This window comes from Mya arenaria, chromosome 12 (genome assembly GCF_026914265.1).
Source record: "Mya arenaria isolate MELC-2E11 chromosome 12, ASM2691426v1".
NCBI lineage: Eukaryota > Metazoa > Mollusca > Bivalvia > Myida > Myidae > Mya > Mya arenaria.
In genome coordinates, this window is record NC_069133.1 from 47,305,163 (window position 1) to 47,329,565 (window position 24,403).

At 34.3% G+C, this 24,403-nt stretch overlaps 1 protein-coding gene across 3 annotated transcripts in view; it reads left to right on the plus strand.

Moving 5' to 3' along the window:
• The window catches only part of LOC128212190 (uncharacterized), a 72,708-nt gene extending 48,898 nt beyond the window's left edge, over positions 1 to 23,810 (plus strand). For all 3 annotated transcript variants that reach the window (XM_052917515.1, XM_052917514.1, XM_052917513.1), the window contains exons 2-5: positions 19,917 to 20,072; positions 22,238 to 22,389; positions 22,633 to 22,746; positions 23,008 to 23,810. In XM_052917515.1, the coding sequence (XP_052773475.1) occupies positions 19,917 to 20,072; positions 22,238 to 22,389; positions 22,633 to 22,746; positions 23,008 to 23,235 (650 nt within the window). In that variant the 3' untranslated portion in view covers positions 23,236 to 23,810. The remainder of the gene's footprint in view (positions 1 to 19,916; positions 20,073 to 22,237; positions 22,390 to 22,632; positions 22,747 to 23,007) is intronic.
• Positions 23,811 to 24,403: the final 593 nt, after the last annotated feature.

A 24,403-nucleotide genomic window follows, 5' to 3' on the forward strand; every position in this document is an offset into this window, starting at 1 on the left:
AGAAATACGAATGTTTATTGAAAGGAAAGTTCATTTCAGAATCCAGTTTAACTAATAACTAAAAAAGGCATAACTGAAGTCTTGTTTTCTATTCGTATAATGCATAACAAAACCACAAATTAAAATCGTGACACATCAATTGTCAAAATATAACTACGCATTGAATTTTTCGAAACCTATCTGTCAGAGCTTTAAAAAAACACTTGTTTTACACTTTAGTTTATCATAGTTTTGATCCGATCCCATTAAATCCTAATTCTCAGCAAGTTGCAAGTGGAAAATACGTATGTTCTCATCTTTAAAGAAGGTCGACGATTGTAAAGATAACTACAGAATTATCTCAAATTCAGTTTATTAGCATATTAATGACCTTAATATCATTAACAATATTACATGTTTACATTGTGCAAATCGCACTAGTAAACATTCCATACAAATTTAAAATTAAGATCATTTACAATGCAAATACGTGTATTTCTAATGCATATATGCTAAAGAAATGTGTAACAAAACTAGCTTTCATTACCCTACTATCATCAATGTTAGGCAGCCATTTCATTTATTGTTTATTCTCTATTGTGGTTTCCTCTTGATGTATAATGGTTTTAAACCAGTTTTCGTTTAGGTTCAACTTAGTCAATGGAACCGGATTATACTGTCTTTAGTTTTTCCTCGAAGGCTTACCTAATTAGAACAATTGTATCAATTGCAATAGGAAAAAGGGATACATTTTCTTACAACCTTAAAATAGAGGATACAAATTATCCGTAATAAATTTTTCTATATTGGCCTTGGCATGCATCATATTCAATCCAAACTTACGTCAATATGAATTGTAAGCATTTCCAACAACCGTCACTTTTGTCTTTACATCGATGTCTGGAACGCGGCGAAGGATTTCCAACACACGTCACTTTTGTTACAGTGATGTCTGGCATGCGGAGAGTGACGTATGTCTTTAAATCGTTGCTTATTTCAGACAACTTTTCACCATGGGGTGATCTTCGTTTTGAGATACACTGGCTCTTTGATGATGCATAGTTCTGGCGATCACGCTGTTTTCACTCTTTGATACATTTAATCTAATTCGAAACTATTATGAATTTGATGCAGTTGAAACACTATTCGAGGAGTTGCTTTCTTTGCACAATAATGGTATTTGCCAATATAATATTTAATGTTACATTCGATTTTTTCATGAACAAGAATCGTAAGTTTTAGAGAAAATAAAAACCTCAACCTCATGTACCGTTTAAATGGTTACACATACTATTAAACTATTTAAATTGATAGTCACCCGGTGACATCAAGGAATTTCCATTCGATACTCACGATGTGTTCATCAAATAAATATTTGGCCGGGTTTTTTCGTTGATTGAAATCATTCTTGCCGAACATTGTATTCTAAAAGTGATATATTTGATATGCTTTATCATAACTAACGTTCGAAAAAATGAGAGGAGTTCATTATACGAGCAATGACACTGACAATGATAGTAGCCAACCCGATAATGATCCTGGGAACAATATTGTTAATTCTGGATGTTTTATGACCCCATGTTTCTGGTATCATCAGATACCTAATGAGTTTGGACAGAAAAAGTAAAAATATCGAACAAAAATAGAAACATGCTTTTTTGATCAGTAATGTATGAAAACAGTAAAGGAATAAATTCAGCCTGAAGAAAGGAAAATGCAGAGTACAAATAAACACAGCATGACAGGAAAGACATATGTTTAACAAAACTTCAAACGAATAAGTCCACTTGTGGGGTACACTACCAGACTTGTTACAAAATTAAACAGTTTATCATAAACACTTTTCCTAAAAAAAATATGCTATGCTTTCAAGAATGTTATCAATTCTACTTGTTTTATTTCTTTACTAAGATTTTGCAGCATTTTTATTTCTTTTTCTGAAATATCACAATACAATACATCATTATTTGTATCGGAATGATTTTTGTACAGTTTTTGTTATACCAGTATGGCTGTTCATATCATCAACATTAATAGCTTGTTAATCGTTCTGAATAATTATCGGTTGCATGGTTTTGAAAGACGCCCTAAAGATATGTGCACCATAGTGCGTAAACTATGTGCTAATTAACCATTTGTCAATTATATTACAAGGTATTATTCTCCTTTTTTTCCTGAATTTGGATGGCACCGTGAATGTTGACACCAAAAGCATTTTAAGATAAACAGACAGTCAAATTCTCGTTTATCCAGGTTTTGGATGGCCAATGTTGACACCCGAAAGCATTTTAAGATAATCAGACAGTCAAATTATCTTTTCGACCAGAATCGACATGTTGCCCGCTTAAATAATGCCTCATTATTGCAAAGTAAAACTGTATTTTATTATTTTTAAATATGTACTTTCATAAACGCTTAATTTCCCGTTATATGTTTGTTTCATAGTCCTCCTCTTAGAATTATTTTATGGTTTTGGTCCATTTGGGTCAGATGTTTCTATACTTATCCATTTTAAATATGACCAGTATTTTTTCATGATTTTTTTGGTATTGAAGTCTATGACAAGATGTAAAAGAAACATATTGTTGTAGCATCAACAATGGTTTTAAAAGAAAAATGAAGTATTTGATCCCTGTGCCATTAAATACATTCGATTTACAAATGAGTATGTCAATTCATTAAGCCATCGGCTAGTGTTAAATTCTGATGCTTTGTGACCTCATTTAATGTTGGTATTTTTTGACATCGCTTAAACATTACTTATATGTAAATGACATGACCGAAAATACACTTAAGACAAAGTTATTGAAATTTATATATTTTTTGTTATTTGATCTGAATATTCTAATCTGAGCTATCTTTCAATCTTAGAAGGCAAAGAACACGTGTATTCATAGTTCGGAATAATTCTTACATACTCCTTCTCTAACCATCCAACAATTCAAATGATACACGACTTATATAGGCATCCAAACCTTAAATGCTTGTACATCGAATACCTTTGCAAAAGGGTTTCGGCAGCTGATATTTGCACATATTATCAACTTGAATAATTTTACCAGGATGCAAGCTATGCCCTTGAAGACGATATAGTATTATTCCAAGGCTAACCTGCACAATATTTTTCTGACAATAAACTTTAAATGAATGCTATAATATGCGATATAAAGATCATGTGTAATGGCTTCTGTCAAACTCGCATCCTTATGTCGTCTTTAAAATCTTTATGTTTACGACACTGTATCGCTAAAATCAAATTGTGCACACCAAATCTATAAAACCAATGCTTTCCAAGTAAATACACAAAAACTAATTATCATAAATACCCTATGATCAACAGGGCAAAATAAGTTAAGAAAAAATGATGATGGAAGATGACAATTAATTGCAAGATGAAAGGACTAGAGAATGCATCTTTTATTGTCTTACTGAAGAAAGATTGAAAGCAGATATAATCTTTTTTGTTATTCCCATTACGTTTTTGTAAACCTTTGCAAAAGAAATGATAATTGCAAACGTTGATTTTTAATTAAGGAAATACTGCTCGAAATGTAAATTTAATTGCGGTTATTGATAGAATTATGTACCTGTCTGAATCAAATTAATCAAATAGCGAAAACTTACCCCATCGTTGATTGTATACCGAAATCAGTTTTTTACTATTAATGACATTACATTGACATTCAGCAAACTTCACAAAATTGATCGATAGTTGGTTGTCTTTGAAGCCTGTTTACCATGACACTTGAAGTGGGGAAGCAGACACATTTTGTTTTAAATGTTGAAGTTCACAACGATGCAACAACAAGGTCTTTTCCTGTCAGTTGTTCGGCATTCAATTTATGCTTTGCCATCCAATTTAACACAGCTATTTAAAACATACAACTATATCCGGAAAAATGACCCTTTTTATCATTGCAACATCATGGTCGTAGAATGTGGTATGTAGCAATGTCGCAAACTAGCTTAACTGATACATTAAGCTGCAGTAGTTAAAACTAAATTAAACCTTATACCGATATATTTAGTCTTATCCATTTTATCAATCAATATTTCTATGAAGTTTGAGTATACATTTCTAAAGTAATGGTTGTTTTAGCTGGCTTAACATAGTATTTTAGATTTTACTAGCAAGACGTTTAATTCCATTTGGTTTAACTATATTTTTTTAGATAAACAATACAAGATAAAGAATACAAACATAAAGCAAAAGCAAACTTGAACAATTGAAAACGCAAGGTAAAGAACGTGGAGTATTGGTCGAAATGTTTTGACAAAATTGGGAAGAAAGTTTAAAGCTTTTACATTGTCTCGTTCTAGCAAGCTGCTCTTAAAATGTTAAATGGTTGGTTTAAACTACGTGCATTAATTTCAGTTGTAAAGCTGACATAGGATTTGACTTAAATACTTGATCTTACTTTAGATTATGGTACGCTCGTTGACCTATTTGCTAAAGAAAGTAAGGCCCATCATACGATATTTTGAAGTTAAACATCGAGTGCATTTTACTGACCAGTCCAATGCGGTACCTAGCAATCCTTGATAAACACACCTAGTTTTTATATAGTATATATGCACCTTGTTGTTTGTGGAGTTTTGTGCTGCTGTTCCATGTTTCTTGTTTGTGTTGTTTTGTTTCTGTGTCTATTTCTTTGGCGTTTACCCTGTGCCATTAAACGGGGTTTATGTTTGAACTTATGGCTACTGAGCTTTTTTTGTACTATCCTTTATTGAGGGAACGCTGATCATTTTGCCTCATCTTGGACGAATACAAGTGTTCGCCATTGACCGAATATAGCGAAGAGATTCGGTATTTGTTTATATTGGTTGTCAAGTGTAATGCAATGCTTCCTAAATGGTCTTCACGATGTAAGTCAACAAAGGAATGGTTTACACTACAGGTATACGGTCAAAACCTCATGTGATCTTGTTTAATGAGATTCAAAGGCGAACTCACAACGGACACTCAACAATACACCTTAGGATTTGATTGCAAGGTGGATTAAACTAGTATTCAGTGCATGACGGATTATATCGGTTTTAATGTATTTTGAATTAATCCGGTTTTACAGCAAGATCATTTTTATAATGTAGCGGAAGTATGTTTTGTACGGACATCGTAGAAAGTCATGCGGAACTCGCAATGAGCTCGGACGTACTTGTTCGATGCAAGTGTATTCGTACAACGTTACCCAACACGTACGACTGTGCCACCGTTGTCTTACATTCATCTGGTCTTCTAGCAACAGTGCTAGCGAGCCACAAGAGATTCAGAGTCAGAGACTCTGTGTTGCATTTGTGATCCTGTACCACGCATTGACAGTTCTTTGTGGATCTCAAGATATATTCCTGGTTTTAAACCTGATTGAAAGGTCATGAACTGTCATAAGGAGCCCGTACGGCGATAATAAGGCTTTTTCGGACCCCGTTAAGACATTAAAAGTTCCAGTCCGGTGTCCACAATACAAATCGTACGCTGACCATGCGACCTCCCTGCAATAGTCATGCGAGCATCGGAAAGCTCATAGGTGCGACGCGGTGTTTCAAAATGGGCCTTGCGAGCTTCTCCCGATTTTGAAAATTTCTACAAGCTCGGAGAGAATTTGGGGGCTCGGTGAAACATGTTTAACGAAACATCGAGTCCTCTACGAATTCCAAAACTCGTCAACGATGTCCGTAAGGACCCCGTGCAATTTTGATTATAATGAAAATTATGTACTAGTATGCGGTGTATTTTTGGCAAAGTTATAAATTCTGCTGTGGAGACAACAACAAATTATGCCATTAATGTTTTATTCTTGATGCTACTGGCATTTCATTACATTTTTGCGCAGATGAAAGGAATGCAAGAGCAGTAAGAAAAGCAAAAGCACACGTTTTTGCAGCATACTTTACTACAGGTTTATCATCTTGTTGAATAGTTCTTATTAGGAGACTGCATAAGTGTGAAGGGATCTGTGCAATGCACTGCAAGATATAAGTGCAAGTGGTTTATTGTTTAATCAGACGGCAGTTACACATATTTACCATAGATTGATAACATTGTGATTTGAATGTGAATTTCCCCTATATTTTTAACAATACAAGTTTGTTTTACAGATTTCATATAAATGTCATGATATTGTATGACGCGTCAGAAAAATACATTTTTTTTGTTTAAAATAGATGATTTATTATTTTGTTTAATCAAAACCAACTTTTCCCTTAAAAGTCGGGTACATTATTATTATTTCTCCAAATTTTATTGAAAATTGTGGAATCATTTTGCAAAGGATACTTTAAGAAAAAACAACAACCTCGGAGCGGCAGTATATCTGAGAAGGTACGGTTGCTTCCTGCCAGCTCAAGAGAGCTCTCTGAGAAGGTACGGTTGCATTCCAGCCAACTCAAGAGAGCTCTCTGAGAAGGTACGGTTGCCTCCTGCCAACTCAAGAGAGCTCTCGGAGAAGGAACGGTTGCATTCCAGCCAACTCAAGAGAGCTCTCTGGGAAGGTACGGTTGCATTCCAGCCAACTCAAGAGAGCTCTCTGAGAAGGTACGGTTGCTTCCTGCCAACTCAAGAGAGCTCCCTGAGAAGGTACGGTTGCTTCCTGTCAGCTCAAGAGAGCTCTCTGAGAAGGTACGGTTGCATTTCAGCCAACTCAAGAGAGCTCTCTGAGAAGGTACGGTTGCATTCCAGCCAACTCAAGAGAGCTCTCTGAGAAGATACGGTTGCTTCCTGCCAACTCAAGCGAGCTCCCTGAGAAGGTACGGTTGCCTATGTTAATCTGTAGGGCTCGGCGTCTTAGTTAATTCGCAGCAGTTTTCCGTTTCCTTGCACTGTCCTACCTTTTGGGAAGCAATGAAGTATTTTATCATGTGAAAGTCACGCGATAAGTGATGATAAATATACTTTTTTAAAACTTACTGGAAATTACGGGGAACACAAACCCAGTCGCGAAAATACGTAAAAATGAAAAAAAAAATGCAACTGTATCACCTGGTGTCTAGTCCCTTTTAAGAACAATGCGATGTTAATCAGTGCGGTTTTCAGATATTTTAACTATATTAAAATAATAAAAGTACTGTTATTTTCTAGGGCAATAATACGCTTTAAAACTGAAGTTAAAAATATCTGTTATTTTTTACTGTCATCTTCGTTTTATCAGAATGAAAACATAAGAAGATTAACAAAGTAATTAACCTGAACGTCAGACATTTAAATATCAAAAGAGTAGTATGACAGATGGATACAGTTATAATAATAGGTTTTATGTTTCAAATAAACTATGTTTGCTTAACTACAGTGTAAAGCAACTAATGCTTTTATCGCCGAGACATATTTTAAAATATAATTTGTGAAACGGAAATGGTATGTTTAAATTCCATACAATACATTTGCAGGGCAAAAATGGTAAGGATGTCGAGGGAAACGTTTTTAAAATATATGATTAGCATGTTAATCGTTACCATCGTTGCAAATCATCATGCAGAGATCGTCATCAAGCATCTAGTGAATACAGGTTCAACTGACCATGCAGTGAATACCGGTGTATCTCACCATGCAGTGAATACCGGTGTATCGCACCATGCAGTAAATACCGGTATATCTCACCATGCAGTAAATACCGGTGTATCTCACCATGCAGTAAATACCGGTGCATCTCACCATGCAGTAAATACCGGTGTATCTCACCATGCAGTGAATACCGGTTTTTATCCACCTTGCAGTGAAAATCGGTTTAATTCACCATGCGGTGAAAACCGGTTTTATTCGCAATGCAGTCAGAACGGGTTTTATTCACCATGCGGTTTTATTCAACATATAATATTTACACCTCATCTTCCATTCCTTAAATGAACTGCCTTTTGGCAATTGCGTTCATCAATCGATGAACGCAACATCTTCGGATATATTCGGATCGGAATTCATTGCATAACAATAAACATGAAAGCTAATGATCTTGTTATTGTTTGAATTGTGTCTGCAGGTCCCGTAAAATATAGATCAACATTTTTAAAAGTGTTAGTTTATTATATTTTAAAAATATTGGTACCAGAAGTGTTTCAATTTTACGTTTTAAAGTGATTTCAAGTGGTTGATCTTTTCCCGCGTTATTGTGACGTTATTTGAAAAAATGTTTCCGGTTATAGTCGGGTCGTTCTATTTACAGAATGGGTAAGAACGGATTACTGAAAGTTTTTTTTAAATGAAATAAAGTATTTTTTTAACAATTCTTGAATGAAATAATGAACTATTGGTGTAAATATAAGGAATGAATTGCGGGGTTGCTGTCATTATCGGGGATATGAACGCAATTGGGTTGGTCAAAGTACGCGTGGAGTCCTTTGGACTCCACACACATTGACCAACCCAATTGCGTTCATACCCCGAAAATGACATCAACCCCGCAATTCATTCATTAAGTGAACACCAGTTTAATCAACAATCAGGTGAAAACCGGTTTTATCCAGCATGCAGTGAAAACCTGTTTAATCCAGCATGCAGTGAAAACCTGTTTAATCCAGCATGCAGTGAAAACCTGTTTAATCCAGCATGCAAACGGTTTTAGCACCATGCGATGAAAATCAGTTTAATCAACAATGAGGTGAAACCCGGTTGTATCCACCATACAGTGAAAACCGGTTTTGGGTGTAATCTATCATGCAGTAAAAACCGGTGTTATTCACCATGCGGTGAAAACCAGTGTAAACAACTATTAAAAGATAACTGGTTTAATCCACCTCGCAATGAAAAATCCTTTTTTTTTTATGAAAGTTCCAAGACGTAAACCCTGCAATTATTAACATAATTAAAATATTACAATTAAAATATTTGTGTCGGCTGCGTTGAATTGTCTATTGTTGAGTGTCCGTTGGTTATTCGCCTTTGCTCCTTTCTTTGCATTTAAACATTTACACAGTTGAGTTTCTGTATTCTTGACACTATATATAGGATTAGCCGTTGCGTTTTTTTGTGATGATATACTCGGTACCATTGCTTTTCACTTCAAAGTCAATAGATGGTTAACATAAAAAAATACCGAAGCTCTATGCTTAATTCGGGAAGGGGGGGGGGCGGAGGTATTAGGTATTTTTATTTGTCCGATGTGTACAAACATAATGACCGTTATCTCTAGTGAGGATCATTATTATTAAACCCTAAACCCTAAAATCTTATAGTACCTATCTACCTTACAGTTATTGGATTAGATACAGAAGTCGGCGTAAGGTTTAGTCTATGTTTGACCACTGCAGCATTTTTATTAGTTAAAGAGGTCTGTGCAGGATTTCTCGACATTTCTACAAACCACAAATCTACGACCGTGTTGTAATGATAAAAGGGATGATATTTCCCAACTTTGTTTTGTCGTGTATTTTTAATAGCTATTTTGAGTTTTATTTTAACTTAGTTTGCTAACATAACTGACTTTCGAACAACTGACAGGAATAACCTTTCTGCGGGTTTGTTGTGAACTTCAACAATAAAATTAAAATGAAATTTTCTTCCCACTACGAGTGTTATACTTAAAAGGCTGTTAAACATATTAAAATGTTTAAATGTCTTTTGAAAGGCAACCAGCCATCGATCATACTTGTTAAGTTTTCTTAATTGCGGTCATATATTTAAATTAATTGTCACTAAAAATAGTGAGAAAATGATAAACAACATTTTAAAATACATAGTTTTTCCTTTCTTAAATTCGATAACTTATATACTTATTTTTGTAACAAATGTTTTCACAAAAAAACGTAAATATTTCTGCGGTAAAGCAATACGATCAGATTCATTCTTTAGAACTAACATCTTGTTGAAAATATTTTCCTTAAAGATGCACTCTTAATCCCAAAATATTTACCAAAATAAATACAATTGTTTTAATATACCAAAAAGGATAAATAAATGTCAACAACAATGGTTCTAGATTAGAGTAAATCTTTTAGCACTCACCAATTATTTAATTGTTTTGCGTTTACAGCAAGTAAATACGCAGTCACAATTGTGTTATCAGTAATTAATATTTTCCATAAATGCATTATTTAGTAAGTAGTTTAAAGATTATCACTCAAAATTAATGTTTGTTATGTATGTGTTTTTCTAGCACACCGGATAGGCATTTCCGGTGAATTCAGCCGTGCTGGAAAACTCCATCTGGCATCCCCCCATGCCAGATGAGTCACGCGCTGTGACGTAATACTTTTCATTTCTTTTATTTTACACTATATGTGACCATAATTATGAGATTTCAATAGATGATATAATATATACATTAACTTTACAAAAACATACCTTCAAAACAAAACAAAATAACCCTTAAAAGACGTGATACTGAAGGAACTTCTTGACGTATGCAGTGACTAAAAATTACTGCGCGTCATGACGTCAGTAAACATCATCGCACGTGCTTTTGGTGAAAATACAAAAATGCGTTTTTCTATGTATTTTTTCACAAAAAATGTAATTTAAGGTGTGCTAGAAAAAATATCAATCATGTATTTCCGTTCCGGATAGAAAAACCCGACCCTCGCGCACGCTGCGTGGCCAGTAACTCGGCAAGCCTCGTTACCTGGCAACGCAGGTGCCCTCGGGTAGGATTTTTCTATTCGGAACGGGAACACATGACAGATATAATTAGTATTGAATTTGAATAAGAGAGTCACTACAACGTAATATGTCCCTTTAAGACATATGATATTTATGAGAATACGATTATGTGCATGAAGTAAGAAGCAGTCGGTGTCTAGACTCCGTCTGCATAATTTGATTTTAGCGATACCGTACTGAAGACATAAATAGTATTAAAACGAAATCAGGATGCACTTTTGACAAAAGGCATTAGCACATCATGTTCTTGTCGCATATTATAATATTAAATGAAAATGACAAAAGGCATGATTCATGGTAGGTTTTGAATGATGCAATTTCGCTTTCAAGTGCATAGCTCATCTTATTTCAGACACTTATTGTAAAATCAAATAGTTTGGTATTAGATTTGGATCAGAAGTATCCTGAGTTTTCATGCTGGTTAATTTATTCATATTAATGATACGTGAGAAACACTGAGCAGCCGAATCTTGTTAAGGTATTCAATGAACATGTATGTGAGGTTTTGAGGTTTTGAATGCCTTGTGTGGTATCAATTGTGGGTTTGTGTGTAGAGAATGGATAATTATAAATTATACCGAATAGGAATACACGCGTTTTGATATCATAAAGTTGAAAAAATAGGTCATTTCACATCCAAACTCATTCGGAATACAAACTTGCTACGATAGCGTTTGGTGGGAAATTAAACACATGTTTACACCAAAAAGTGAATTAATACATTCTTAGCATATTCAACAAAATAAGATGAAATAGTTAAATTAAAACAGAACAAAATAAGGCACTTAATATCTTAATGACATCAATATCATGCGAGCGAACTAACAGTATGAAGAAGAAGGAGAAGGAGAAAGTTTATTCAAGGAAATATAACACACAATATATATATTTGATAGGCCAACATGATCAAATTCATCGAAAACAATGGCTTACAAATACAAATAGCGAACAAGTAAACTATAAATAAGTATAACTTTATCAAATAAATATCAACTGTACCATAGAGTTTGATATACATATCATAAACAAATAAATGAACTAAAGTATATTTGTATAATATTATTAACAACATATTCTATATAATTTGATAAACATATCATAAAAGACACCTGACTTATGCACTATAATCATGCATTGGAATAACTAAACGAAACTAATATTATAAACTTCTTGCAAAATAACTCAAATAATGCATAATTTGGCAATAAAGTTTTGAAATATTGTGTCTTTGCTATAATGTCTACATAATACAATAATACAACATGCATATGATATGTATTAAATATGAAATTACATTTATTTTACAAAATGTACTATTAATGCATTATATTCTTATAAGTACAAACGTGTCTAACTTTAATAAATGTGTCGCATTCACACTAAAAGGCGAAAACGAAATATTAGAAGGGTTTACAGAGTAAAGCTATGTCGATCTTAGTGTTGTTTTGGTTACCAAATAAAATGCATGGATGTATTTTAAAGAGCATTTTATACAGATGAGAGCACGCATATTTTCTACTCATTTACTCATTAGAAATCTATACGTGAACATACGTTTTCCTTATTTAAAATGCATAAAATATACAGCTATTTTTTTAAGATGTTTGCATTTTCAGACTTAAACATAGAAACTGCCTTAAACATGCTCGGTCTCTCCGTATAGTCTTTCTTAATGTATTTACGTCGTATGCTTTTGTACAAAAGGCATTTAAATAACAGGTGCTACTCATCTTCTAACCTATTGCATGCTCTTCATAAATGATCATTTCTAGGGATATTTGTCCATCTTCCGGTCTCAACCGAGAGCCGGTGTGATGATAATCGTAATTTAGGTAATGCTATTTTATATTTCTTCATGTTTACATTCTTCAAATATGACTAAAACTCAATCCAGAATTCATAAAAACCGTAATTATACAACATTTATTTAACATTTAATTTTTCTTGGGTTATTTTCAATTTCATTTAACATTGTTTTATACATAACATTTGAATACTTTCTGTCACTGCAATGTAATATTTTGAACCAGTATTTTAAAATGTATGTCAATCGCATGGAAAACAAACTTATTATTCCTAGTTCACCATATACGAAATCATTTTGTGTCGAGGTTTTAATCTCTAATAAGTTCTTAAAAACAGTATTTGTATTTTTTCTATATTGTTGGCACTGGAAAATCCCCAAACCTCACAACCATAAAATCAGATGGGTTTAACTAATTTATCAAAAAGATCTAACACATGTTCAGTTGATATGTTGACAAAACTCTGAATATACCTTTTCAGATTAAAAATAGCCTTATTTGCCTGACCTGAAAATGTTTTATAACATTCCATAAAAGAGCCCCTAGATGTGAAAACAATACCTAAATAACAATATTTCGATGCAACATCTATGTAACTATCTATGTCACGTCTCTTAAAAAGACATCAACTTATTTTGAATAATTCGGCTTGTGCCTAGACAGATCAGAAGGAAAGGTGTTGAAATTTCCAAGGATGATGCTGCTTAAAAATATTATTTTAGAATGTTTTCATAACATATTAAAGTAGCATCGTTTTAATTGTCGTCGACGATGAAGATTCAATCCTGTTTTGCTCGCATACTTTTATTTTTTTAAATAAAAAATGTTTTTTTTTTATTTAATGGCTACCTAGTCGAGTAAAAACTTTTTTTACACTTTTAATAGTTCGTTTCGAAATGTTTTTTAAATTAAATTTGTATACACCGCCCAATGGTTGATATTTGAGTTGAAACAGTTATCGATTTGCCAATTTCACCATATAAATCTAATGCATTTGCTTTCGATTAAACAAAACAATACTCAAAGTAATGTAGCAAACTTAGAGGAATACGGCAATAACAATTATACCTACATGTCGAAAAAAGGGCTCTTACATATTGGCGATAAAATCTGACACAAGATACTGATTGAAATTAAAGAACAGGTTGGTTTTCTTTTTTATCGAAATAATGGTCATGTGATTTGTACCAATGAACTATATACACATATTTCAGTATCTCAATATTGTCTTGTGCGTTTACAGAAATTATTGTTAAAGTTTTAAATGCCTTGTAGTTTATGTGTTATTGTGGTTCCTTTACAGTTTATTATATGTTCAAGATGTGATATTTATTGTAACAGCTTGCAATTATCAGAAGTAATTGTGTTTTAAACAAACACGTACTTATGACTCGAAATCATTATACACTTGTTATCAGTACATACCTGCATTGAAAACTTGTTGTGATTTTTAGAATGGAACAAGGTACAACTTGATTTTACATTATCGTAACACGTAAAGACTAATTGAATAGCATATTAATGACATAGAATGTCGTCTCGTTGCTTTTTGCAAACGGATTACGAGCATACCGGTATAACTCTGTTCGCAAAATCTTCAGGAGTCTGATCTGCTGTGTATTGTCTTTCCAACTGAATAAACATATAAATAGAAAGGTGAAACACAGTTCGTTGTACTCATACACATATTGCATGCAGTAACAGTAACCAATATCAGGATTATTACGAAATATTCTAGGCGGGAGCACTGAAGTACGTGGAAAATGGTCCAAAGTGGTAATAATTGGCTGTCAAGGGATAAGTAGAAAGATCGTTAATTAACTATGTAACACATAAGTTAAAGTTTTTTGTCAGCAGTTGCATACATCAGTGTGCAGCTTCCTTGATCTTATCAGACAAAGTATCTAAAGGCGTAACACTATAATCTTTATTTCATCATATAAACCTCATTTCTACGATTTTGATCGATTTGTTTCGGAATTATAGCGTCTGAAGACTTCAACAGGTGGCCAAAATACTACGCTTTCAAAATTACATTTCTTTTTTTACAAAACATAACATAAACATAAACGTTATGATTGTACGATGAATTTTATAAATAAAATTCAATCATTAAATATTTTTCATTTAAAAGGACACTACTATAAGAAAATACATAGCGTTTTCACAGATTCTATGAAACCTTAGCTTCATTTCTAAAAACAACCCAGTGGCAGACAAACTAACATCATCGTAGACTGATTGCGATGTAAAGCGACAGGTACTATCCATGTCTTGGCTTATATTATATAATAACTGACACGCATCGAATATGTTGTGTCGTAAAGTCGCTACTTATATTCATATAATATGGTTTCGACGACATGCAATACAATACTGTTAGGCAGATCAAAAACGTTCAAGGGATCCACGATGGGTTTATTGACTTATTGACTTGAAGCTGTCAGTGAAACTCGAGATAACTGGACAACGACACCACTGGTGGTTAAAACTACATTGTAATGCCATTATATCACACTTGGAAGACGTTGTTTTTGGTATACATGTATGTCATGCACTCCTCTTTTGTTGAGATCTTACTCAATTTTTTTTGAAGTATAACTCCATTGTGGAAATGAAATACATAATTTAATACAGCATATAAATATGTAAAAAATGAACAGCGGTCCAATATCTTAAAAGACACAAAACATTGGCCAATCGCCATATAGCAGACATCAACTTTCTCGACAGTGATAGTGCCGTTTGATAGACATCCAATTACCTGGTACTGACGTCAGCAGTATGAACCCTCTTGGTGAACAAACACCAATACAATATATAAGAACACCTGACAGGCAACATGTTATGAATATATTTTTAATTATCGAAGAAATAGAGTGTGGATATGAAACACTATTTAATTGATACAATTTCCTGCTGAATTGATTCAATTAGTATTTGAGAATAAAAATCAAATGCCACTTAGGTTTAGCTCTAAATAGGAAGAACGATTGAATATCACCAGTCAGGGCCAGTCCAAAAACCTACAAATAACTCATTGGACAGCATAGTATACTATTCAGACCTTCCATTAAACTATTTTGATTGTTAAAAGCCCCAAAAAATGCACACCCACTTGAGAAACATACATGACAACAGTCAGAGAATAAATGCATACGACATCAGAAAAATCAACAAACAAGGAATAAACACATCATGAAAAATACATATAATAAACACAAACTACAAACAATCATTACAGCAGAACAAGAATAAACACACAACACAACAGACAAAGAATAATTACACGCGAAACTGACAAAGTATTAACATAATTTATACAAACAAAAAACAACAAAGAAAAGATTGTTGCCATGTGTGGTATGTCTGTACGTTGTGTGTCAATCATTCAGTGTCTTTACGGGCTAAGTGTTGTGCCCTGTGCCATTTAATAGGGTAAATGTTATTGTGTTGGCTACTTGTCTTCTTCCTGTAAATCCCATTCTAGTATAAGTAAAACTGTCGTTTGTCACAGTAAGTACTGTGATCAGTTGAAGTATGACCACCTGTTTGATAACAGGTTCTCTGTTGAAATCTATTTTTTTTTGGAAAAAAAATTTTCAAAGCTCAGATATAATTTTACTGTATAAGCAAAACATTATTAGTTTGTTCGGTAAGTCTATGATAAGAACAAAGAACGCAATTTTTGTTTCAAAGAATTTATTGGAAGTATACAAACAGCAAGAGCTATTTGCTGAATATGCCATTCTTTGAAAATATTTGAGAAACTTGTTATCCAAATGATCCATGACTAACAGATGAATTTATATAAGATTAGGGATTTGATGACAAGATTAATGTCTTTGATCATTGGATAAATATTTGGATACACCATAGAGAAGCCGCTAATTGACACAAACATTGCTGTAAAAATCGTTTTGATTTTAGTGAGGTTCCTTTTGATAAAAAAAACTGAGTTAAAAAAGCACTATCCAGTAAAATAACAAGAGCGCCCGAAAAGTTCTCAATGGCTCATCCGGTCATGATCATAACTAAGGATGGGGTATAATTTGGACAATATTGATAGTGAATAATGTGTTATTGGGCCGTTTGTTCAGTACAGTGTAACAGTTAAGAATGTGATTAACGACATCGTTATTATTTTTTAAACATGAAATAGTTGATGATAGGCTTATAATTATACTTAGATAAAACAAGTAAAGCTTAAGTAGTTGTCTCAAAACTTGTTTAAACTTCTGCAGATAATGTGTATTCATGAAACGTCCAGAGAGCATATCAATGGTGAAGTTAACAATTTAAACACTTATCTAAACCATCGGCTTTGTTTTGAGTAGGCTAAATAATCAGGTGCTGATAAAAATGCTCGAATTTTTGTTTCGCAAACATACTGTCAAGTGGCTGGAATACACAAAACAATTTTTGTAACACATAATTAACACACTAGGTTTACATCCAAGAAATTGTTTGCGCGATGTTGAAGCTGCATGCGTGTACTCATTTAACAAAGGTTATAAAAATCTAATAATTGTAAACGATATCGAGGTCATTATTGTGCCATTACAGTGATCTTTAGACGCGCCACCAAATACTTTTAATAATAGTTTGTTGTTCTTGCATTAACGTAATAAGAGTAATGGCAATTCCATCTCTGATCCCACATACACAATTCAGTGCGCTATGTCTAACACTGCATGAATGTAATCATTTTGCAAAAGTTTAAAAAAACTAATCATTGTTAACGATATCCAGGTCATTTATATGCTATAACAGTATTTTTAGAAGCGTCAGCAACATTTTTTAATACTAACTTGTTGTTACAACATTACTCGCACCTTGCTGGGATTTGTTCTGATCTCATCAGTTCATAGTTCGTTCAAATGATATTTAAAGATACCCTAGTAATTGTATTCATTTGCGAAATTATAAGATCAAATAAATGTATTCTTAGGTTTTCTAGTTTTGATACTGGGTCTGTTTAGGCTGATAATGTTTGGATTTGCTATTGGTGGTAAAAGTTGTGACGATTGTGAGTTAAAGCCCGAGTGCAGTCCTGTTTTACTAGACGTTCAAAGGCGGTAGCCCAAATCTTTATTAAAATGTAATATAGAGTCAGAAGCCCCATACACTTCCCCCTTACTACATGTACTTGTTCAATGCCCCCTTGTCCGATTGCGCCTTGCACTTGAAGTGGAAGTCTTTTTTAATTTTTTAATGAATAGCATCATCACATCGCATTGATATTCAGAGGAATGCATGTCAGTTACAAACGACTTTTTTTGAAGATAGCCAAAATGCTTTCAAAGTATCAATGACATGCATTTTGTTGTTATCAAAATGGAAGTATTCCAATTAAATCTTGTCTGCAGATTAAGTTCCATTGAGAGAACAAGTTTTCAAAAATAATTGACAGAAATATCGAAAATCAATTGTGTGTTTGGTTTTGCCTGTACAATTGAAGTAATGGAAAAAAATCATAAATCATCAAACATAATGTTTTAACGTTATTCAATAAATCCATCACTACTGACCTACCAGTAATGTTCCAGTATTGTTATATTGTGTGTATTATACCCTTCATTCGATTAAAAGTTTTAACAAGATAGTACTTTTTTTTAAATCCGATACAATCCAATTTAGCAAAATATTCATTCTAAATCAAGAAGAGAATATCTAAATCAAGAAGATACACGATACAATAAGATCTTTGTTACAGAACAGAATAGAACAGAATGGTTTATCTTCGGCAAAATGCATATCGATAAATGAATGACAATTATTCGACAAAACAAAACAGAATTGAACAGATGAAATAAAAGAAAAAGGAATAAGAAAACATGCACAACATAAACTTACTGGAATCGAAACTAATTTACTATTACGCATACATATGGTAAGCTGAGAGCAATACAATTTAGATATCATACATACGGTAAGCTGAGAGCAATACAATATAGATATCATACATACGGTACGCTGAGAGCAATACAATATAGATATCATACATACGGTAAGCTGAGAGCAATACAATATAGATATCATAAATACGGTACGCTGAGAGCAATACAATATAGATATCATAAATACGGTACGCTGAGAGCAATACAATATAGATATCATAAATACGGTACGCTGAGAGCAATACAATATAGATATCATAAATACGGTACGCTGAGAGCAATACAATATAGATATCATACATACGGTACGCTGAGAGCAATACAATATAGATATCATAAATACGGTACGCTGAGAGCAATACAATATAGATATCATACATACGGTACGCTGAGAGCAATACAATATAGATATCATAAATAAAGGTAAATTGACAGCGATGCTATATAGATAACATGAGAGCTTTACTATACAGACAACATACATAAGAAGATGAGGACGATACTAAATAGGCATAATAAGAAAGAGGTAAATAAAAAAACGATATCCAATATGCATCTTTGATTTAATAAATGGTGTTTCAATGACCTGGACTGTCGTATTTTTTATGCTTTTTGTAAACCTTGATGCTAAAGGATAACATGCAAACCGTCTTTTCTGTTCTAGCAACTAATATCCAAGAATATGTCTGTCTGAGCATTGTCTGAGGTCTGATTTGCACTGGCGTCTTTAGTCTGAGTTTCAAAATCAGGAAAGGGAACAATTAAATATTACTGTAAACCTATTGTTGAATATGTGTTTTTGTCATATGTCATTTTAAAGAGGACATTCAATATTAAAATGAAACTCATCTTCTAATACATTGCATGATATAAATTTACTATCTTTAGATCATGGGTTCAGGTTTATGCCATGTTCCTACTTTAACTTCTAATTTTTAAGATGATACTCAGGTTAACATAGGTCTTTTTTAAAATTTACATATATCATTAATCAAATGATACTAGTGGTTGAAACAGCTGAGTGTTATTTTCTGAGTTTCGTTGTTCTATCGTCTCATTACAAAGAACTGTCGAGTGAAATACATTGAATAGCTGAGTGACATATACTGTCTATTCACTTCTATTGCCGTTACATAATAAGGCTTTAACTAATCAACTACATTGTCTGCGACAAGTCTTGAATGTAGAAATTTGACTGTGACTGTGACCGTATAATCATAAAAGACAGAAACAACGTGTTTGTTTTCTCAAGATGTGACATGCACGTCAGTTTGTATTGTGATTTTGTCATCGCTTTGGCAAGGTTCAAGTGTGTATGTTGCAAATAAGACATTTTTTGTTGTTGTTTACACTGAACGTGTTGTTCAAAACTTATGTGGTAAAATGAGGGTGAGCCGAATGGTTTACTCTCGTCATATGTGTTGCTATTGTTTCCAAACAATGTTTGTTGGACGAATATTACTTTTACAAATCACGTTCAGTTAATACCAACATAATCTGTGAAAATTTCGAAAAGGTGTTTTAATCCTCTTAAAATATCAATGTGTAGTTCAAATATGACTCTTTTAGTTCACTGTTGTGATTAATTTTCCTTTGTAATGGTTTAATAAGCGTGTGGTTTAATAAACGTATTTCCATACATTTCAGCAAAAACAGCGACGTTCTGTGGGTTTGAGGATCCTGAGCTGTGCGGTTTCACTCAGGTGAACGGAACTGACGACTTTGACTGGGGGGTGGTCCAGGGTAGCACACCATCGTCACGCACAGGGCCAGAAAACGATCACACTTGTAAATCAAGCCATGGTGAGTATAGGAACAGGGAATATTTTTCGATTTTAAGATTTTGACTCAGAGGGTGCTTGCGGTTGTCCGGGTAACGAAGTGGTTAGTGCACTCGCTTTTCACCTAAGCGATCCGGGTTCGATTCCTGGCCTGGACGCATGTGAGTTTAGTTTGTGGTCATCAAGTCGGACAAGTGGGTTTCCTCCGGGTAGCCCGGTTTCCCCCACAACACAAGACCACACTCTCACGTAACATGGTGGCAACGAGAGTGATTAATATAAGTTGAAAAAGCTTGTTTCACAATCATTGTAAAATAGATAAGTTTAAACTAAACTAAACTAAAATGCCAAGAAATGCCAACGGAGAAAATTGGAGTAAAACATGTGAGAATTTGAAAAAGAAAATGGACGTAATATGTCAATTTAATTTTTAGTTTCTTTAGTGCTGTGTATAGTTGTGGCGTCGCCATTACTTCTAAACGTGTTCCGGTTGTAACAATTGAAATTGATATGTGATTTGGTTAAACACTCAGCAATCTAGGCATAGTAGCGTTCCGGTATTGATATCCCCAGTAGACAGGGAATATCAAAGAAAGGAATAACACATACGTTCAACAGTTGTTTCTCAATACCACAAGCTGAGATTTCAGGTGAAAATACTCAATGGTTCCTTAATCCTGCTCAGTACAACCAGCATCTCGTACAAACATGCCTGCATAATCTATATCGATAGAATACATCAAGTTCGTTGGCGTTAATTTCTAAGAACAAACCAGGTGTGTTCGGCTGGGTACATTATTTCATATCTTTGAAATGTCAATAAACGAATTGTTATCATTATCTCAAAAATGAAGTTATCAGAACTCCCTCAGTGGTTTTAATGTTGCTCTATTTTGAAATATAGACAAAAGATATATATTCACAAGTTACTAGTTAAGTTCTTTTTATTCCTTTTAATAGTGACTTATGGATGAACTTAACCCACTAAACACCTGTTCATATATGCAAACACGTGCATATATGTCTGCTATCAAACAGTTAAAACGAGGATTTGCACCATTCCCAACTATTTTGCCAAATTCTGCTACCTTGCCTTCACTACCAATCTATATCTAAAACCCTGGGTCCATGTTCACGAAGAGTCGTCTGAGGTATTATTTTATTGTAATGGTTTTGCTTGGAAAGCAGTGATAGTATAATGTCGAATGCAATGAAAATATAACCATTCACACGTGCCACTACTAAAAAAGGATCGGTTTAAATCTGGACACCGTTAATATATACGATCTATGCGACTTCTGCAAATTTCATGACGCGTTTCGGACCGTTTCGAAACATAATGTTTTTATGCTTTTTGTATATATGTATTAGCCTATTTCTTGAAAATTATGTCTTTTCATTTCAGGCCATTATCTGTACATTTATGTTCGTTCCCCGTCCCATGTCACCAAAATATCACGGTCTGAAGCCAGTACATTTTAGACCACAATCCCTGTTTTTTAAAGGCCGTCATCTGAATATCAATGTTCGCCCTTTATCTGCCGAATACCGCGATCTGCAGCCAATATATTTGGGACAATCAGCTGTGTGTTTGTTTAATGCTACATTGTACTATCTGAATATCGATGCGAGCGTTCATTCAAAGGCCCATATTGGCTGCCCAATGTCGCACAAATACCGTGATCTGACGCCAGTACATCTAAACCACCAGTGTGTATATGTCTTTATCTGTTCATCGATGCCCGCCCTATGTCACACAAATACTGCGATCTGAAGCCAGTACATTTCGGACGACTATTGTGTGCTCCTTTCATGCAATTATCTGAATATCGATGCGAGAGTTCGTTTAAATGGCAACACTGTCTACCCTATGTCGCCCAAATACCACGATCTGAAAACGGTACCTTTAGGACCACTGTGTGTTTCTTTCAAGCCATTATTTGAATATCGATGCGAGTTTTCGTTTCAAGGGCAACACTGTCGCCAAAATACCGCGATCTGAAGCCAAGTTATTTGAACCCGCTATCCGTGTTTCTTTCAGGCCATTATCTGCACGTTGATGCACCCTATATCACCCAAATGCCGCGATCTGATGCCAGTTCATTTGAAACCACTACGTGTGTGAGTTTATTGCAGCAGCGCTATTTGAAGCTAGTATATTTGAGACCACTATATGTGTGCTTTCAGGCCATTACCTATACATCGAGGCGAGTGGCCGTTCTAAGGGGAACATAGCTCGCCTGAAGTCGCCCAAATACCGCGGTCTGGAGCCTCAGTGTGTCGAGTTCTTCTATCATATGTACGGGCGACAAACAGGGACTCTCACAGTCTACAGCAAGGTAGGAACGAACATTTGATAATATCCTTTAATTATAACTCGTTTGAACATCATTAAAATATGCCTAAATGTCAGAATGAAAGTTCAGACAACCCATGTTCTGACGGTGTGAAAACGCATATTGTATTTTATAACATATTTGTTGTGCTTGAAGGAGGTATGGATGCCTTTTATAAGTTGTATGAACCATGGGGAGATTCTTATTTAATTCGACTGTTTAAAACGCTACCGTTGTATTTGACAGTTACTGACGAGTGACGAGCTGATTGCTGTGTGGCGGGTATTTGGTAACCAAGGCAACCTGTGGATCAAAGCCAGCATTTCTGTATCCGAGGAGACCGCTCGTTCGGGTTACCAGGTCAAAATTTTGAATAAACAACCGATGCACTTTCTATTTGTTATTAGCAGTTACGGCACAATCATGTGTTCGTGTTCGTTAAACAACCTACACTGCACAAAAAGTAACTTCAAAATTGATACTGAGCCATTATTCATATGCTTTCGTAATTGATGTTGGTTTGTTAACAATGATCGCGGTTGCAGGTATTTTTCATAGCTTTTTATATCAATAACATATATTTTATAACACAGCTTGAAAATAATCTTTGATGTTTTTCAGCTAATACTTGAGGGCATTACAGAGTTAGGTTATGAAGGTGATATTTCTATAGACGACTTCCGGATACGTGACGGAATTTGCGCGGCGGATGCCGCCTCCCTGGAACCCACACGGTCGCCCCTCACTGACAACGACAGATCCACCATTCTACGTGACCAGATTGAACGTTACCGGAAGATACTTAAACGTCGTCAACGCATGCGACAAAAATCTCAAGAAGTCTCATAAGTTTTAAACCAGTATAGTTTCAGTGTATATAACATCATGTTGTTAGTGTCGAATTGTTTTCCAAAGAATAAGTTCGAGTATATGAAGCTATTTCAATTACGACATTATATGTAACTGTCATTTGTGTTATTTGTAAAGTGTTAAGACTTATATTGTTGTAAATTAAACAATTTGATTAATGTTAAAGCAATTTTCACACAATTTTTTTATTGGTGAAAGATACGTTTCCCATGATATTCATGAGTAAATGCTAAACTCTTTTCAACAGGCATTTTAAACGCATGCAATTGGTCTTTTCTGTTTTACATAAATCCAGTTGTCAAAATCATCAAGACAACTTACTCGACACTGGTTGGCATACAACCATTACGAGACAAGGAGGGATGGCATCAATAAACAATAGAAATTTGGTGTTTTATCTAACACATCAGACAAGCAAGCTCTGACATGTGCCAGTCGGAGCGAGATTTCATTTTAGGTCAGGATAACATGTTATATTTAGACTGTTGAAATGCATGTTTAATTGATTTAATTATTATTGAACTATTGTGTGTCTATTAAATCGTTATAATGTTGTTATGATTATTGTGAGCTTGTGAAAGCCAGAATGTTTATAATTCCGGGCCTCAACTATTTGTGGACTATATGTCCTGGATCAAGATTGAAAATGACTAATGCTCGTTACTACAGTGCCCATGCCATATGTTGAAGGGATATAACTGACTTTTGTTCCAAGTGGTTTATATACTTTAATACAAAGCATTTGTGGGCTACTTGTTCCAGGTTAAGATTGAATGTGACTAATGTTCCCCATGGTTGACATGCCTGGATATGACATTGTTCAAGGGATATAATTGACTAATGTTCCCCATGGTTGACATGCCTGGATATGACATTGTTCAAGGGATATAATTGACTATCGTTCCCCATGGTTGACATGCCTGGATATGACATTGTTCAAGGGATATAATTGACTATCGTTCCCCATGGTTGACATGCCTGGATATGACATTGTTCAAGGGATATAATTGACTATCGTTCCCCATGGTTGACATGCCTGGATATGACATTGTTCAAGGGATATAATTGACTATCGTTCCCCATGGTTGACATGCCTGGATATGACATTGTTCAAGGGATATAATTGACTATCGTTCCCCATGGTTGA